This window comes from Pantherophis guttatus, chromosome 1, assembly GCF_059756535.1.
Source record: "Pantherophis guttatus breed Tessera chromosome 1, ASM5975653v1, whole genome shotgun sequence".
NCBI classification, from domain to species: domain Eukaryota; kingdom Metazoa; phylum Chordata; class Lepidosauria; order Squamata; family Colubridae; genus Pantherophis; species Pantherophis guttatus.
The window spans coordinates 281,717,696-281,737,922 of NC_142063.1; the positions used below are offsets into that span (position 1 = coordinate 281,717,696).

The 20,227-nt window shown below is 39.0% G+C and overlaps 2 protein-coding genes across 4 annotated transcripts in view; both read right to left on the bottom strand.

The window, feature by feature from the left end:
- The window catches only part of AHCTF1 (AT-hook containing transcription factor 1), a 50,227-nt gene extending 38,707 nt beyond the window's left edge, over window positions 1–11,520 (bottom strand). The window contains exons 1-3 of one of the 3 annotated variants that reach the window (XM_034428197.3): window positions 11,332–11,520; window positions 3,861–3,987; window positions 1,029–1,282 (exon numbers count right to left, since the gene is read on the bottom strand). In XM_034428197.3, coding sequence (XP_034284088.2) covers window positions 1,029–1,282; window positions 3,861–3,981 — 375 coding nt within the window. In that variant the 5' untranslated portion in view covers window positions 3,982–3,987; window positions 11,332–11,520. Of the gene's footprint in view, window positions 1–1,028; window positions 1,283–3,860; window positions 3,988–11,109 lie in introns of all 3 variants that reach the window. The other 2 variants (XM_034428196.3, XM_034428198.3) reach the window with 2 other exon arrangements.
- Window positions 11,521–15,602: 4,082 nt separating this feature from the next.
- Window positions 15,603–20,227, bottom strand: part of SRD5A2 (steroid 5 alpha-reductase 2) — a 30,378-nt gene continuing 25,753 nt past the window's right edge. Inside the window, exon 5 of the mRNA XM_034427283.3 lies at window positions 15,603–18,374. Within this exon, the coding sequence (XP_034283174.1) occupies window positions 18,308–18,374 (67 nt within the window). The 3' untranslated portion in view covers window positions 15,603–18,307. The remainder of the gene's footprint in view (window positions 18,375–20,227) is intronic.

Below are 20,227 nucleotides of genomic sequence, written 5' to 3' on the forward strand. Positions count from 1 at the left end.
AATGAGATTCGATGCATTGCCAAAAGAAACCACTAAGCTTCCTAAACAGAACACAAACGTTCATTGAAAAAAAAACAAAAAACACTCTTCATATAATGCCATCCAAACCCTATTTGAATTTGAACAACTGGATTCATCTCTTTTGGCAATTATTTTTTCAAGTACTAGAATATTGAACCCCCTTTAAGGATTGTGTTTGCTTTCTCACAAAGTATTTTTAGTCAGGATATCTCTGTACACACTGCTTTCTAATATTACATAATTTTAGAATTTATTTTGTTATCTAAATCAGAAATGAGTGATTTCTTATTCTTTTGCTAACCTCATCCACATCTTTAGCATTTTAAGAGTAAAAACTGAAGTGTAGAGGACCTACTACATCATCACACATTCCAATCTTGGCCAATTCTATACATCAGCAGATCAGCTGTGCTACTACAATCAGAAGCTGCCCAAGGTAGAAAAGAACAACAACAACAATACAAGCATGATTACTTATTATAATCTGTGCAAATCCAGATGCATTTGGCAATACATTTGAAACAAATAAGGTAGAAAGACCAACTAAAGGGTAACTTTAACCACATATGTATTATTTTACCGTGACTAAAGTATAAATTTAGTTGTGACAAAATGATAAAAAGTTCTTTCACAGTTAAGAAGACAAATATGTGCATTTTTGTTTCTCTTTATCTCTTCTTTTATATTACATAAAAATCCTTTACTGTTCATCAAGAGTTTATTTCTGGATTTACTAGTAGCTCAGTCTGCTTAGTATTGTCTTCCAGAATTTATGGCAAAATTCACCAACTAATAATTGAGAACATCTTATACTACAGAACACAACATCAATTTACATGACTGTAAATCTGGAATATAAAAAGATGCAGTTGTAATTTTTAAAGGTCACAATTAATACTAAGGAGAATTCGAACTGCTATAAGACAAAGCATTAAAGCAGAAACAACAGCTGGAGCATATATCAGGACAAATAACTTATTTTTAAAATTAAGAAATAATGCATATACCCTTCCAGGAAGAACAACTGCTTTAACCACTCTGGATATTCCAAGATCATACAAGCACAGAACACTTCCTTCTGTTTCTTCCAAACCAATTAACAGTCCATTTCTTTTCTGCCAGGAAAACTCTTTCACTGCAAGAATAGTGGGTAGCTGTTCATTCACCCCATTAAAACGATATGCTGACAGTCGTTCTCCTGTGATCGGGCTTACAATCTCAAGTTGTGGTCCACATGCAAGGCAAGCCAACCCACTTCGACCTAGAAGAGAAGAAATATATATAAGAGGAAATCTTATCTGTGAAGAAATAATACTCATAGAGAGAATTGGAGAAACACTGGGGGGAAAGTTTTGCATCAGGCACTAGGATTTATTAATTCCATATTTTAGTTACATATAATTTGAAACACACCCTAGACTAAGTAGTCCACTAAATTTAATTGATGAGCTCAAAATAATTTATATACTGCCTTAGCAGCATGCTTGTGCCTCACGTTTTTAAATTATGTACCAATGAGAACACTTCCTAAAAACCATGGTGTTCTACACAAAAATGCTATTTCCTAAATACTCTTATTATCCCTGTTTAAGCAAATGCAAAGATGAACTACAAAGTGGCAAAATATTGTCCAGTGGAACAATGATTCAGCCCTCTGTTAGTAACAGGATTAAATCCAAGAGAAGAATGAACTCAGATAAAGACAACTGTAGCAAAGGCTTAGCAAACAAAGCACTTATTGCTTGGAGAATGGAGACATTGCTCCAGGATTATATTGCATCTAGTGCAATGAAAAGCACTCTTAATTTGTCTGCTCTAACGTAAATATGGCTTATGGCCCTATGCTATATAATGCAAGATAATTTTCGAATTTCATAAATTCCTGAGAATCAAACCATCAGAAATGTATATGAATAATGCTGCTACCACTGAAAGCAAAACATTATTCAAGAAATATGATGGAGTAAATATAATGAATAAGGTTCACTTTTAAAACTTTCCTTGATTTTAATATGCATATACCGTATTTTTCGGTGTATAAGACGCACCGGAGTATAAGACGCACCTTAATTTTGGGGGAGGAAAACAAGGAAAAAAGTATTCTACCTCTGCCTACCAGCATTTAAGGTGGCGCCGTCCTCCTCCTGCAAGCGAGAGGTGCAGGGAATACTCCCTCTCCCCCAAAGAGACCCCTCGCATGCTCTGGGGGGAGGAACAGAGCACAGCCTGAGGAACAACCCTCTTCGGGATGGTCTGGGGGGAGGGGATTGAGAGAACATCTCGCAGGCCAGACCAGTTCGGCCGCCAAGCCCAAAAGTCTCGGGGAGGCAGGGCAGAGTTGCCCCCCCCGGCCTTTTGCAGAAAGTTTAGCGGGCGCTTTACGGAGAAATTCCTGGGCCCTGCTGCCCCCCATCCCAGGTACCGACGGGGGGCATCTCTGGTCCTCGGGGGAGGGGACGCGTGGCTCTTGCGTCAATCAATCCCCCCGCCCGGCTCTGTGCCTGCACGGCCGCCCCCAGGAAGCCGGGACCCCTGCCCAGTGGGTTCTTTGCAGCGACAGAGGCACCGAGCGGATCTGGCCCGACTTCGGGCAGCTCTCCCCGCCGGCTGGCTGGCCCTCCTGCCGCCCACCCAGAAGGCGAGCGCCCCGCTGCGTGGGCTCCCCTGGGCCGGGCCGCAGCACCGAACCGAGCTGTGGGACTCTTTGGGAATGGCAGTGCTGGGCGACGCGTGCCCGGACTGAAGGCCGCCCTCTGCCCTGCCCTACCTGGGGCTCTCGGTCCGGGCCACCTTCCGCATGCTGGGCGTTCCGCTCTGACTGCGGTGGGCAGGCGGCACTCCTTCAAGGCGAGGCACGGGTGGGGCGGTTCCGCCTGGGGCCTCACAGGGCGCCGCTGCCGGGAAAGGAGTGTCCCAGCAGGGCCCAGGAGCTGTCCTCTCCCGGATCCTCGACCCGGCTGGCTCCTCGGCTCGCTCGAGCTGCTGAGGCCGTGGCTCCAAGGCCGAAGGTGAGCTCTGTGTTGCCCGAAAGCACCCAGGGAGCCTGGCCTGTGCCGAAGCAAAGCCCAGCTGAGCACTGGAGGGGTTGGGGCCGGGGGCCGGTCTGCATTGGGGCTCAACCTGAAGGCCTTTGCCAGACCACAACAGACAGGCGCCTGTTCCCTTCGGTTCCCTGCCGCCTGAAAGTGCTTTAAAGCCCAAAAATGGCCGAAGGGTGGGGGCCGGCGGGTGGGCGGGGCTACATTCAGTGTATAAGATGCACCCAGATTTTCACCCCCTCTTTGGGGGTAAAAAGGTGTGTCATATACACCGAAAAATACGGTACTTGTTACTGGATATTTTAAGTCACAAAGGTATCTACAGGGTGAAAAATACAGCAATGTTATATTAGCACACTTTCAACAGTTTGTTGATGTTCTGAATTAATAAATGACAGCCAATTATCAACAAATACTTTGAAAACTGCAACTGCAACACAGTTAAAAATAATAAGAATCCAAGCTATTTTTAAAGCTATTAACATTTGACTAATTAAACTTCAGAACTGAGCTACAGTTAAGCCAATGTAGATTGTTTAACTTATAATAAATTTTATCTTCTATACAGATAAACTTGCTGTAGTTTTACAATCATATTTTGCATTTAAAGAAATATAAAAGGCAGTATGTCCAACAACAGAAGTGCTAATTAAAGAAAAGTCCTTCCTATACTAAATTGTAGAATCATGCAATTCATCTTCTCTACCACATCTTCTTTTGCCCTCACAGAAATATTTAATCATGCATATCACAATACATCTTTTGTAGTCTTAATTAAGAAGTGTAGGTTCAAATGTTTACCTCCTGTGAATTTCCCATAAAGTACACAATCTAGTGCTATCTCATCTTCTCCAAGTGCTTGTATAGTCACATCTGGAAACTGCAGTAGACAGCTGGTTACATGAGCAGTTAGGTCTCGCATGTTTCACTGTAAAAATGCAGTGGGAAGTTTATTCAAATAAGCAGTTAGTGCCAGCAAGTAATTACAAATACTGTACTATAAAATAAATGACCAAGGCTGTGGCATAATACATTAAAAGAAATTCAGATTTTAATTATTTTTTTTAAAGTCTCTTTAATTTTAAAGAGTATATGTCTAGTAGGGCTAAAGGGGGAAAAGAGAACTAATTTTTTTTCCTGTTTGTTTCCTCTCCCCCTTACTCTATCTCCTGCATTAAAAAAAAACACTTTCATCAATTCTGATCGGTATAAACAAATGACAGCTAAATAAATGGTGCAAGGGTTAGGGTCTGGGTAATTGCAGAGGCATTTCCTCCCCTAAATTCCCTGCCAAAGTGGTGGTATTGATTGCTCTCTCACCTCATCCCCTCTCTAAACAATTCAGAGGATGATGATTAGGAAGTAGAACAGCTGCTCCTTTTCTGAATTTCAGTTTAAAGCTGCTGAGGTTAAAGAGCTGGAGGAACCAGGAATACTACAGTTCTAGGATGTAAAATTAGACTATTTCAGGCAATTTTTAACAGCCATATTATGCTGTCTCTCCCTAAGGCCTGACTTAGTAGGGGGAAAGATATGAAATAATTCTTTCCTACCTTCAGTAGGCAGTATTACGTATGGCTGAAGCAGAGAGGGCCTCTTACACAAATGTCCACTTTATCTAAGATCTTAAGCTTTTCCTACTTTCTTAGTAATAGATTAGACTGAGGAGAGGTTTCCTGCTGCAGCAGCCAATACCTTCAGTCTGCACCTAAGCACTGTTGGGTGCTGCTCTATGCCCAGGAGCTAGATCTGATTCACTCAGCAGACAAGGTAAGTACAGCCATTGTGTTTAGGGCTCAGATGTTACAGATAGGGCAGGGGTACATCAACATACTTAGGCAATGGAAGCTATTAGACAAAATTTACCAGAATCAGTCACAATCTTACAAATATCTGATATGAGGTGCTCTCTGAGCTTGCTTGTTTTCTTGCAGACGTTTCATTACCTAAACTAGGTGACATAAGTGCAGCACTGATGATGTTACCTAGTTAGGGAACGAACTGTCTGCAAGAAAACAAGCAAGCCAAGAGCACCAAGGACCCCTCATGTCAACCCTGAGATACAAATATTCTTTTATTAATATCTGACATTGCCTAATGGGCTCAGGATAGACAAGGCCAGCACCAAAATCATCTCACCTGGCTTCACAATTTATCAGCAGCACTCTTATAGGCAAGTAGCATAAGAGTGCTACATATTGCAAGTCAAAGTAACGCAAATGCTTGACCTTAACAAGACACATATGTGTGCCACTTGTCCATTCTTTCTATGAATTATCACATTGATGGCAATGAAGGGTTATGATTTAGTTGGCTATGGGAGGTGAAGATTATGAACAACTAAATCTGTTTCAGATTAACATAATGTCAATGTTCTTTTCAAACGTGAAAAAGCATATATATTTAAATTTCAGAGTTTAGGATACTATCTTGACTAGTGAAATGAAATAATAGTACAAGTGACTATATTATTGTACTACAAATACCTGCTTTTATACTTGTAAATATAAATATATAGCCCTTTATTATATTATTTTAATTTTAAATTTTAAAATGCAACCTTAACAATATGAGAACAGTTTTGTTTTTTTTATTTTAAATCAGTTTTAAGAAATTACAAAGTACAAAAAAACAAATTAATTAAGAGTTGGGAATATGGCTCAGGCCTGCAAAATTTTCAATATAATTCCATGAACAATAATTTTAAATAAGTCTAAATAAATTTTAAATAAATAAGGTGGTTTTGAACTTAATAATGGCTGCCAGGTTACTGGTGGCACAGTACTGGAAGAAGGAAGATCCACCCACCATTGAGGAATGGACATTAAAAGTTGTGCATTTGGCAGAAATAGCGAAAATTTCATCATATCTTAAAGACCATTCAAATGAAAGATATATATTGGAATGGAGAAGATGGATTGATTACATACAGAAGAAGTATCCGAATAAGAAGATTCATATAGCATATGAATGAAGTAACTTTAAGTAGTTTATGTTTGTTTTTTTGAATTATAAGGAGTTAAGGATCTAGGGAGAATATGAAATGTAACAATTTGTTAGCATATTCTAGCTTTTGATTTGTGAATGCTATACCCTGTGCTTCTTCTGGGAAGTCTAGGGAGGGGGGTGGGGGGGAAGGAGGGAAAGGGGGGGTGGGAAAGGGGAGAGAGGGGTTGAGGGGGGAAGGATGGGGGGGGGGAAATGTTTGTATTTTCTACAAAACTTTTTAATAAAAAATAATAATAATAATAATAAAAAGCAGAGACATCACCCTGCCAACAAAATAAATAAATAAAATAAAATAATTTTAAATAAGTCAAATTATAAATGTTAATAGTTCCAGTATACCTTTAACCCCAATTTCTCCCAGAAAAGTATGTAAAGGTTTATCCACAAGTGCACAGCATAACTGTGAATAGTCAGTTTGAGCTTGCTTTAACTGTTTACTTGGTAGAATGCCTCAACTGGCTATGCTTTTACTGGATTAAGCTTGGAATCTATGTCCTTAATTCACCACCACTGAAGTTAAGGAGCTCTTTGTTACCAGCTTCACTGAATGCCAAAAACTGCCCAGACCATTTGGGATAGCCCAATTGTCATTTCTAGATTTATTTTCCTTAAAGGTTTTTTTGGTTGACATCTAGATTATTTGTAGAAGAAAAAAAAGCATGTGCTTAATTTTTAAAAATGCACTGATGTCTTCAGAAATCAGGAAAGGCGGCTTTATTTTGGGGAAATGCTGTTAATAACAAGGTCGGTACTGAAGACAATACTAATATGATGTTCTACACACTATTTAGCCCTCTTGTTCAACATTATAATATCTTAAAAATATTCTAAGCTACAATATATTGTGCTTACAAGAAGCTAGTATATGTGACAGAAAGGAAATTGTGAATTACGTATCTTATACATAATAAAAGATAATAAAATTGTACATTGATTCCTTCAGTGAACTTTTATAACTACAATACTTTCCTTAAGCCATAAATACATTTTCTTCAAAGGCCACAAAATATTTTTGTAATGATACTTTGTGATAATTATTTTGTCTTGATTTATCGGTAGCTAGCTATCTGAATGTAAAAATACTGAGTTGTTGGGTTCTACATTTAACAATAAAAAATCCAGTTATTTTAAAACATTTACCAGAGAAATGTTTATTCATGACAATGAAGATACTTCAGCTTACAACTTATTTATTATTCATTCATGTCCCATGCCACTGTGTGGCTAACAATCAACTAAAACATCAACAAATAGAGCAATTAAAATATATTGCGCCAGAAACAGCTTATGTATCCACAACTAATAAATCCTGTATTTAACTAGCCACATAAAACACTTAAAATGGATTCAACTAATCATCTGGCTTCATGCTGGGAGAATCAGGTATTCGGCACCTTGTAAAGGCAAGCAAGGATAGTACCATTTGCATCTTAGGATAGAAACAGCGGAATAGAAAGTATGCCCCCCTGGGTCGTATCAGAAGGTACATCAAATATAAGTGACCTGTAGCAAGCCAACCTTATCCGTTCCTGTGGGAGAGCCAAAAGAACCAGAGACAAAAGAGTCTTTGTTATAGGGAAAGAATTGGAGCTTGTTGGTCCCAAGGATATAGATTGGGTCTTTGAAGCCATGAGCATGGTTGCCTGAATTAGTTCCAGGTCTTTTCTAGTTGGCTTAGTTCTGCCAGGAAATACTTTATGGTTTCATCCAAAATTCATTCTTCAGTGATGGGGTGGCCTGTACTCAAGAAGCTATTATGGACCCAATAGTACTGAATAATTTCCATCTGTTTCCAACCTTTATTTTGAGGGGAAAGTTGTAGAGAAGATGATCAAGCTGCAGCTTAAGAGGGCTCTGGAGGAAACAATTATCTTAATCAACTTCCATGAGTTTCAGGCCTATGTATAGCATTGAGATGGCATTAAAGTCACTTCTGAGTGATCTCTGATGGGATCACATTGGAGGTAGTACATCCATTGGTCCTCCTTTTTTCTCTGTGTTGTTTAATACAACTGATCATAGTATTCTTCTGGACTGGCTCAAATGGTTAAGAGCAGGGGCACATTGTTTCTTTATTTATTATGTATGTATGTATGGTATGTATGTATGTATGCAATTTATATGCCGCCCTTCTCCTGTAGGACTCAGGGCGGCTTACAAAACAAACAGAGAATTACATAAACAATTTAAAATCAGTTTAAAATTAAATTATTATTTTTTTTTAAATTTAAATTTTTTTTAATAGTTTTTATTAATAATAAAAAGAAAAAAACAAAACCAACATAGATACATTGAAACAACATACAAAACGAACACACATCAATTCAGTCCAATGACTGACTCTTAGAAGATATTACAACGGTGGGTTATTTTTCATATTTCTATTTGTATCAATATTTACAGTCACCTATTTACTTAGTTGTATATGTACATATATAATTGACTCCTTATTTACTTCTATGCATTTCTATTGAGTACTCGAAAATCATCTTTATATTCCTATTTTTACCTCCAGCCAGTTGTACCATCTTTGCCATACTAAATAGTAATCAGTATCATCTTTCTCTTGTATTTCTTTTGTGAGCTTATCCAATTCTGCACATTCTGTGATTTTAGCTATTATTTTGTCTTCTGTGGGTAAGTTTAAAATTAAATTAAAATCAATTAAAAATTATTAAAATTGTTTGAAATCACCCCTACGGATTCAGCCCATTTGGTGAAAAAGCCACGTCTTCAATTCACGGCGGAAGATGAGGAGGTCTGGGGCTGTCCTGAGGCCAGTGGGCAACCCATTCCAGAGGGTGGTGACTCCCACAGAGAATGCTCTCCCCTTGGGGGCCACCAGCCGACATTGTCTGGCTGACAGCACCCTGAGGAGGCCCGCTCTGTGTGAGCGCACCAGACGGTGGGAGGAAGGCAGGAGATGATCCTGCAGATTGTCCACAACATTGTTGTGATGGGTCTCCTTCCTCTGGTTTTAATTGGCACTGGTAAGAGAGAGGTCTAGTCCTTATGACCTATTTTGAAGGGTTCTGCAAGACTCTGATTTTTCCCATTTTATTTAATGCTGCTGCATGAAGCTGCTGGTCTTGCTGGCATAAGTTTAGGTATCATAAATATGCTGCTGACATGCAATTTTACTGAAAGCCAATCAGGTAACACTATCAAATTTGGGAAGGATCAAATTTAGGGTTAGGCTCAACCCTAATTAGACCAAATAGCTATGGGTTATGGGATTGCTTAGATCTGGGAATTTTCCATTGGTGCTTCTGGATAGGGTAGTCTTCTCCCAGACAGAACCCCAGATCTGAGTGATTTTATCTGCCAGATACTTCAGATAATCCTTAACACTATCCTGCAGATGACTATTTTGCCCTTCCCTCCCACCTCACTTTAAATAGGGTCATCAAATACCAATCTTTAGTGACAATAAGAATGAGAAAAATACATTTTGCAGTTCTTATTACCACAAAGTATATGCAGCTACATGTGTTGAGATAATGTGATCGTTTAACCAAACTAGCAGAGAAGAATGTTTAGCTTCGGAGATCACTTGAAAAATCTTTCTTCATAGGGGACCCCAATAGTTCATGTGTTCAACTTTCCTAATCTAGAAGAGCCAACTATGCAGCAGTCTCTGGATACAGATTAACTTCAAGACAAAGGCTGCTGATATGGTAACAATTTGATTATTTGTACATTTTACCAACATTTATGAATTAGTTGGAAATCAGGATACTCCAATACATTCTGTGACTGTATTTCCTCTTACTGAAGCATACTTCTCCTTTCCTGTCATTCCTAAAGCATAAACCGACAATAGTCTTCATGTTCATTAATTACTTTGACTCTGGAAAGGCAGATCAAATTCAAATGCAATCCTGATAATTGTCTACATGTTTAAAACACAGATGCCTTAAGAGCTCAGCTTGTTTATATCTGTCCTCAGCTAAAAGCTGAGCAACCCGGAACTTCCTACCTAGCTGTCAGATCTGCTGGTCTAAGCAGGTTCCACACTTCAGGGATAGGGACATTTTCAAATGCACAAAAGAGCTCAGTCTTATTACTTTTAGGATAACTTCGCTCTTACCAAAATTTGCAATAGAGTGATGTGTGTGTGTGTGGGGGGGGGGGAAGCATCAATCCAGTCTGTCAGTTCAAATTCTACAAAGTCGTTGGGCAGCATTTCATGATCGCTGCCTTATTCTGTCAGGGGAAGTAAGAATTAAGCACAAAGTATGACACTGGGCCCTGTAAACGGAAAAGTCTTGCTGGTTCCGTGAAATAAGTTGCACGCTTGTTGAAAATAAACAACCGATTAACCAATCCCAGCCTCCTCCGCAATCACAAAACCAACCAGACTGTCCAAGCAGCAGGAAAGTCCAGGCCAGGCCTATGATTCGATAGACTCTTTTTTAAATATATATATAAAAAATATGGCTGTTTCATCTCGTTTCAGCGATTACGCCTCCAAGAAGGGAGACGCATGGCCCAGCAACGAGGGCCTGCAGACAAAAAGGCTGCCTTCGCTAGAGTAGATGAGAGGCACCGGGGCAGGGCCTCAGGAGAGAGCGCGCCGCAAGGCAAGGCAAGGCAAGGCGAGCGCTCTCCTCGCCTTCCCTCAGGTCCGGTAGCTCGAAGCACGTTTTCCCTCTCCCGCCCGCCCACCCCGGTCTGAAACTGCCGCCAGGCATGAACCCGCTCGACCCGGCCAGAGCGGCTCTCCCGGCGTCTGGCGGCAGCGAGGAGAGGCCGGGGCGGCGGGACTGGAAGGAGGGGAGGGGGGGAAAGGCCGCCCTCTGCCCCTCCCCGCTCAGCCTGGCGGGGTTCCGAAGCCGCAACGCAACGAGGGCAACCCCGGATCTCCTCGGGTGTCTCCAACAGGCGGTTACATAACAAGCCCGACGAAGGCCCTCCTCTTGCCCGCCGAACGGAGCCTTACTGGGAAATCCCGCCACAGCCGAACCGAGCCGGCCGCTCAGCCCTTCGCTCCTTCGGCCAAGCGCCTCTTGTCCCCCGCTCCCCCGCCCCCCCACTGTACCTGTTCGGAGGCGGGTGTTGCCGCCTGGGCCGCGCCGCTCGCGTTATTATTACCCTCAGAAGAGCCGCATCTCTCCCGCTTCCGCAGCAGCAGTTTAAAGAAAGCTGGCGGGCTCCCTAGGCCAGGCCTACTCAGCCGCCCGTCACCGCGCTCGCCCGCTCTCTGCCTGCGCAGCAACCTCCTCTTCCTTCCCCCCCACCCCCACCCCCCGCGATCACTCACCGGCGGCAGGAGGAGGAGGAGGAGGATCAGATGGTGGAGGGACGAGGTCTCGCGAGAGCAAATCACAGCCGTCGCGGGAATTTTCAAATCCTTAACCCTGTTTTCTTGCGGTTGGTTTAAGAAGTGGATGTTCTAGAGAGGGCACCGTAGGAAGTCCTCCGACGCAGTTTCCGCAAAACTACAATTCCCGGCATGCGTTGCTTCGAAGTTCAACGCGCTTTGGCCATGGCAAAAAAAAAAAGTCACACTTGGTTTTCGGAGCGAGGGTGGTAAAAGGCAGTGGTGGTTGATCTGCTGCTGGTGTGTTTTACCCAGCGGTGGGATTCAGCCAATTCGCACCACTTCGGGAGAACCGCTTGTTAACTTTCTGAGCAGTTTACTGAACTGGTTGCTGGAAGAAATTATTAGTGCGGAGAACCAGTTATTAAATTATTTGAATCCCACCACTGGTCTTACCCATAAATGATAACAACAGTGATAAATGCCAAACCCAGTCTGAACATCTGGCTGACTGTGTGATGATCAATAACAACAATAATAGACAATAAATCCAAAAGCCAATAAATTCAATTGTGCTCAAAAGAGGCAGAAAAGAAGGTTCTCCTTATAAACTGTGGCGGTGGATCCCCAGTCAGTCACCAGCATATGACTGACTGGGAAAAGCAAATCTCCCCCCTCTTGGGACTGAATCCTCTCCATGGGAAAATATGCTTTTTCTGTTTCACACCCAGGATAGTAAAATAATACATGTTTCCAGTGTTATCAGTATGTGATTCTTGGAGTAAGCACTGTTCTTATGAAGGGTCTTTGACCCACTGGTCTGGCCAGAGACGCATCATACTTGTCAGAAATATCAGTATTACACTTTTAGGCTGTCTCTGCACTGTTTTGCAGTTTCAAACAGTCTCCCTAAAATCAGATGCATTGGCAAAACAGTGAAAAAAGATTATAAATGACAACTTGACAACCACAAATGCATTATCCAGGAAGGTAGGGCAAGTAAATTCAATTATACTGAACCAGGAGAGCCAATTAATATTACCTTAAATTATATATACACATATTTCTTGTCTTAAAAATTAGCCCACCCCTGCCAGATGTTATTGGGAGAATGAAATTCTATACATATTGGAACCTTGAACCATGAAAGTTTTATTCTCTTGTTTAATTGTTCTGTGGCTTTTATATTTTTATTTTGTGTAAACCACGGTGTGATGCAAGATTTGATGTATAACTGTAATAAATAAAATTGTATAATAATCTCTACGGAGACTGCACCTTTCTGCCCAAACCAGTTCATACAATACTTGATACTTGATTTTTCTGAATACAATGTAGATTTTTAGTTCAAACATCTGCCCTCTGTGCTAGTCCTCCTCTGCTTAGCAGACAAATAGTTCTGGTGAATTCAAAAGCTTATAGTCTTAAACATGATGTCATCTAATAATATATTGCCCTGATATTGTTGTAATGCTTGTAAATTTCATCTCTTGTGTAATGCAATATTCTATTGTGACCTAAAGAAAAAAAGCCTTTATCTTAATATGAAGGCACCTCTGGATACTTCATTGTCATTTTAATGAGTATACAATAAAAGCAACTCAGAGGAGAGTAAGAATCAACTGAGGAAATAACATTTAAGCAGCACTGAGGAAATAACAGTAAATAGCCCCTGGAGGCAAGTGATGGGACAGCATGGAGACACATCATTTGAGCTATTGCTGAACATGGGTCTATTGGTCTTCTGAATGTCTGGCAGACCTGTGTCGAAAAATAGCTCAGCTCAATGGGGTGAAGGAGGAGTGTCGAGTATGCTGGAGGGAACTCTACAGATTTAGTAGATTATGCAGCACATTGAAGCTGTGGAAATCCCCCCCCCACCTGAGAATGAAATATTTTGAAGAATATTAAAAGAGGCAGAATATTATATTCCTCCAAAGGAGAAATGGAGAAAAAATCTTAATAAAAACAGAAAGCAGCCCCAGTCTTCCTGCCATAGGAAAACAGTTTCAAACTAAGAGGTTTGAAGAGCCTGACCTTTAGGAATGCAAATTTTGTATCCATTCAGAAAGACTAGGCCAGTCTATTCATAAATAAAATGCCTTCAGCTATAGTTCATACCTAAGGCTGAAACTGATGGGATTGAGAATTTATATTCCCCCACCCAAATTTAGGATATAATAGGATTAACCCACCACCATTGAAATAGTAAGACACAAGGCTCACTACATTGCACAACCCCCTGGAGCATCTCAATCACAAAACCCCAGAACCCTATAAAGATCCATCCACTTACTCAGCCATTTTGTCAGCCATCCCTGGCAGAAACATACTGCTATCACTAAAGTTTCTGGCATCCAAATAAACAGAGACCTTCTTTCCAACTAGCCAGCCTCCATTTTATTTCCAGCCTTTTTTTCCTGGCTTGGAACCAGATCGGATTTTTCTTCCTACAAAGCTTTACACTTCATTGTGGTTGATCCACTCCTACATTTCTCACCAAGTAGGAAATAACATGACAATGACTATACTTTCTGGCTTGAAAGAGGCAAGACTAGTTTCACACTTTTGGCTTCTGTTTGCATGTGTGTCCACGTGTACACACACACACACACACTACCAGTGTACTGACTTTATGGATGTCTCATTATCATCAAAATCCATCAATCCCCAAAGAAAAACTTTTGGTCCCCTTTGTATATTAATCATTAAAATCCTCTGAGTTAGTGTATGTATTTGAATTTTCTAGCCTTTTTACAGACCCACCAAACATGATAAAATGTCCCTTCTTGTTCACATTTACAACATAAATTTGAAGTGTGCTAATGGTACATCATTTTATTAAAAAAAACATTCTTCAAGATGATAGTGTAAATTTCATTACTTTCAGTGCATATTTTCCCATTCTTCCATCGGTATGTTATCTCTCCTTTGCCTGACCCTTTCCTGTTGCCGGTGCAATCGTGATTGCTTTCAATGTGTAGAAAAGCAAACTGCTTACTCTCTTGAAATCCCTCTCTAATTTCTTTGCTCTGGGCAGAGGGGAGGGAATACACTTACTGACTGTAATGGTGATCATGTCATTGAGGGATGCTGCAAAGATTGAAAATGGGCTGTGAAGTTATTTTTTAATTCCCCCCCCCCAGCATTGTTCTAACTTCAACCAGTCACTGAACAAAGAGTTGATAAGTGAGGACTACCTGTATACCAGTCTTTCTGTCATTTGAGATATAAGAGGAAACTGGTCAATTTTACCCAGCTCCCTAATATCCCAATCAATAAATGCTGCATGAAAATAGCAATTCACTGCCAAAATTGCTTCCTTTCAAAGTAATAAAAATAGTAGAAAGCACTGCTGTGTAAAAAAACCCATATCAGCAGAAAACCTTTAGCACGCTGATGGGAAGCAGAATCATCAATACATCTTTTCTCCTATTCAACAGAACTGGCTGCTCTACCCCCTGCTTTAAAAAAACCAGTTTTACTGGACTTTTGAAGACCATTGTTTAGTAACAAGTCTAGTGGGATTTTTTCTTATCTCATGTCCATAATTGATTTGCTTATTTCTAATTCCTGAATGTGGAATGTGGAATTATTTCTGAATGTGCATACTATCTTTCACATTGTGGAGAGGATAAAGAGGATGGACTTGAAGGACACAGGGAAGCTCCACTACCAAGATAATAATCAGATAAATAAGGATCAAAATCATGCCAAGAATGAGATTTACAAAAATGCCTTGGACAGCATCCTCTATTCATATGAAAATAATATAGTTTTTCTAATAAAAGTAACTTTTGGCCTACACATTATCTGTTTCATAGTTCAGTCTACCTTTACATGGATGACAGAGTGGAAAGAAATAATATGACAGCTATCTATCTATCTATATACTGTATACACGCATGGAATTTTATCACATATTTCTGAGAGCACATTTTTGAGATCTGTCAAAACAGACTTCTCTCAAGCATAGAGATCAACAATGAAGAGAATCAATCAGCTGAAATCCAAAAGCAGAACATTCCCCCACCACCCCTGCTTCAATCTTTTAAAATCTTACATTGCAGAAGTTTATGTTCAGGAAAAAAAGTGTGTTAGAAACTGAGATCTTAGAGAAGCAACTAAAAAAAGTTAACATTCCCCTACTAAGGTTTCAGTGGTGTGGGTATCCTTTTTCTGGGACTTTGTTTTGCAAAGGTGGAATGGATTATCCAGTTGAATGGATGAATGAATGAATGAATGAATGAATGAATGATGAAGTCAGCCAGTTTATTAAATAAAGAAATCACTTTATTTAAATAAAAAACAAAACAAACAAAACAAAACAAAACAAAACAAAACAATACAATACAATACAATACAATACAATACAATACAATACAATACAATACAATACAATACAGCCAATTGCATTCCTTAGTGAAAGGAGAAATCTATGAGAACTGCATGATGGACAAGACTGATACAGGTGATGGATGGAGGCAATGTCAAAAGGGAGGGATATGTTATCTCTTTGACGTCTCCTGTTTGTGCAAAACTTCTTAGGTCTATCAGCAAGCAACATTTTATTTAGAATAGAATAGAATAGAATAGAATAGAATAGAATAGAATAGAATAGAATAGAATAGAATAGAATAGAATAGAATAGAATATTTATTGTCACTTGAAATGTACACTAATCAGCATATATTAAAATGAAATTTTGTTGCATTCAGCTCTCAAAACATAACCAATATACATATACCCACACACACACACACGACACAGAGAAACATCACAGTCTAGTTTGGATGTATACATACACATAGCGCTTATAAGCAGTATCCTGAATAATGGGAAGTGAGTTTCCTATAATCATCTTAGCTGTCCTTACCACTCTCTGTATGGACTTTCTATCTGAGGTACTACTACCACCAAACCAAACAGTGATGCAGTGCTTCTGTAAAAAGTGGCCTGTTATACTGTAAAACTGCAACGTAATACTGTTGACCACCTCAACAGCTACAGTTTTGATACAAAGTGGGTATAACTATGCCGGCTCTTTCTAAAATCAACAATGATCTCCTCTGTTTTATTAACATTCAAAACCAGGTTATTTTTATTGTACGAGCCCACCAAAGCCTTCACCTCCTCCCTATAAGAATCTTCATTGTCATCCCGGATAAGCCCCACCGCTGTCAGGTCATCCACATACTTCACAATATGATTCACAGCAGACTTGGCACAACTGTCATGGGTCATCAAGGTGAACAGTAATGGACTCAAGACACAGCCCTGTGGGGAACCCATACTCAACTTTTCTTTCAATTTGCACAAACTGGAGCTATCAATACGAAATCAAGTATCCAGCTACATAAAGAAGTATATTTGTTCACTAGTTTCTTGCAGAAGAAGTTAGAAATTCTGGGAGTTGAAATCTTCATACCATAAAGTTGTCAAGTTTGAAAAACACTGCTGTAGAACCAGTAATTGCTTGCAAAAGATTACATAAAACTAAAGGTTACAAGAAAACAGCTGGAATTTATTATTTAAAGAATAAACTGTACTGTCCAACCTTATTGGTTAGCACCCGCATAATAGTATTCAGTTCATTTGGAAGCAAGCTAACAGGAGAATCATGCAAACACACTACAGAATCTAAGGACATGGATCAGCTGTTTTGGACATAGAGAAGATGCTGGGTTTTGTCATCTCTGCTATTCCTTACCTTTTAGTCAACTGATCTATGGAGCCAGAGCTGTTGTATGCAGTACTGTATATACCCAGAAATTTAGGTGTCTCTTGAGAAGCATAGAAATTTTGCTGTTAGGGGCACTGAACAGCTCATTTTTCCCCCCTTGTTGGCAGTTTGAGACTACTTGACCAAGTGGCAACAGTTGATCTTTCTTGTCTGGACTCTGAAACAGCTAAGTCAAAACTGGATGTGTGGAAACTACTCAGAAAATCCAGGGCTAATTTAAAAAAGTACAAGAAAACAAGAAAGTGCAATGAAGAACCATTTCTGTGCTATGGATCCATTCAGTCACCAAATATTAGGCTTTTAACACAAAATACCTATCTGGATAAGAAGATGGGAGATGGATTCCTATTTCTTGATTTGACAGGTAAAAGTAAATAGAATTTTTTTAAAGTGATAGGATGCTTCGTGTAGTGTTTTTTAAAAATAATTTTTAAAGTTTTACAAAGCACATAAAACTAATAAAGAGCAGAAGAAAGAAAAAAGAAAGAGAAAAACAAAGAGAAAAAAGTGCAGAAAGAAAGAAAAAGAGAAAGAAAGAAAGAAAGAAAGCAAAGCAAAAGTGCAAAAACAGAAGAAGCTTCCAATTTTCTTTGCAGGAAATATAAATACATGTACAATATTCATTTTTATTCTATTATTACAACCATCCCTTTTTTCTTTTATCCCTTTTTTTCCTAATCATCAAAACCACAAATCACAACCACATTTTTCTGTTTCACGCAAAAGGTCTGATTTTTATTTGATGTCATATTCAGCTCAAGGATCACACTTATAGAAAACACTATTACCTGTTAAATTACATTTTTGATGATAATTATATACAACCATAACTCATTTGAAGAAATACCAAAAGATGAAACTGAGTATCACTTTTTATGGAATGTTTTCTTTGTCTTTATGAGAAAGAACACCAAAATAGAGCAATAAGCTTACAGCTAACAAGCCCTTTTCCCCCCTTAACTGAATTTTTCTTAATTTTCACTGCTTTCTGTGAAAAGTAGATAGTGATAACAGTCCAATTTCCCAGACAAGCAGCACTAGTTGCCAACCTGTGAAATGCAGGTAGGGGAACATTAGTTGATGAATATTCTTCATGCTCTTAAGAGCCAAAAGGATTCTATTATACAAAATGAAATTATTCAAGGGACTTTAATATATTATATTTAATAATAATAAAACATTTATGTAAACAATAAAGAACACATAACACCCATCCATTCTGATAACTGTTCTTCAAAATATAAAAGGAATCAAGGCTTTTCTTGATCTTGGATAGGCTGTGAATGTCTTATGATAATACCTGTAAGAAAACATACACAAACATGAAGATATGTACCATAAATTATAATCCTGCTTTAAGAAGGTAGAATCTCATTTCTCAAATCTCTTCTGGTATATGGCTCTTCAAAAATGGGTCATAAATGGACCCAAAGTTTCAAAGAATATTAACATTTAAATTATAAATGAAAAGTTAATTTTATGTCCTTCTTTCTAACAAAATTCAATATTTTACTGCACTTATTTAATTGTTATAAATATTTGGTAATTTGTAATGAAAAATTTATAGAATACTACAAAAACTACATGTGACTTTTATATATAAGTTTCCTTTCACTTGTAAGCCACTTGAGAAAGAGTCAATATTTCTGGAAGACAAGATTTAAACATTTGGTGTCTTCCAGCAGAGTTGGACTTCAACTGATATTATTTGTAGAGAACTCCTGTTATCTTTGAATAGCGACTAGCTGGTAAATGTTGATCATCATCTGTCAGAAATCTATATTCAGCATTATTTATCCACCATGAGAAAAGTTCAAGAATAAAACAGTGGAAGAGTTGCCACAGGTAGTCCTCAACATATGAACACAATGAAACTCAAAATTTCTATTGCTAAGCAAGGCAGTGGTTAACTGAGTCATGGCCCATTTTACAACCATTGATTTTGCATGTCAGAACTCCCTAGGAAGGTTGTGAATGACAATCCCAGGATCCTGGGCTGCTGCTGCAACCATCATAAATACATGCCAGTTGCCAAGCATCCAAAGTCTGATCACATGATTATGAGGATGCTGCAACAGTTATAATTGTGGGAACTGGTCATAAGAAACCTTTTTCAGGGCTGTTATAACTTTGAATGGTCATTAAATAAATGGTTGTAAATTAAGGGCTACCTGTATTTCAAGGTATTTTCTACATGGTTTTTATGCTTGGCTAAATGAAACTTAAGTAACAGAATAAAGAGTTATATAAAATAGAACAAAAAGTTATGTTCCTTGTGAAAGTTTACAAAAGCCTCAGCTTTAAGGATAATGTGAAAAGAATGTTCTTATTCTAATTTTCTAAGTTGTCTATTCAGTGTGGCTCTTACAGAAAGCATTGTGTATATTTATATGACTAGTAGCATATCCGATTCAGCATTTGAAGTTTCAGGGCCAAAGTAAAATAGACAATAGACATGCTGTGTGCTAGGTCCAATAAATTACATAAGTGAAGCAGATCTGTGTGGAAACAAAGAAAACAAGGGTAGATGGAAAAATCTATGCTTCAGCAGTTTCTAATCCACTTGTAGATGGTCACAATTAGATAAATCCATTGATTATCTTATGTGGTTTGATAATAAGGCGGGTAGCTACACAATTCCTATCCAGAAACACACACATTTCCATAGACCTGCTGTCTGACTTTTAGAATAAAATATACAGAGACACACATGTTCTCATGTGCCTTGTGCTATAGGCAGCTCACACTTAGAGTTCCTAAAAGGGAGGAGAACAGACAAATTTCCCCAGGGCCACAGTGCTAATCCAAACAGAACTATAATCCGCAGCTGCACATGTCATTTTAAGGGCCGACAGGAGATTATTTTAGAGTCAATTTGGATCAGAGGCAGAATATTAATATTTCAAATAAATGGGCATCTTCTTACTTATCTTTTACTGTTTTATCTATTTTGACAATTCTGGGAGACAAATATTTGAGCAAGATAGATTGAAGCATAACTGCACATTGCTTGCTAATAACACAATGTTAGTTTTGTGAGGGAGAAGGGAATTTTAGTGAAAAATGGCATCAAAGCAGTTTGCAATACAATAAAAATAGAACGGCAGTGTGGCAGAGAATGTGCATAATCTGTTTCCCAGAACAAACATACAC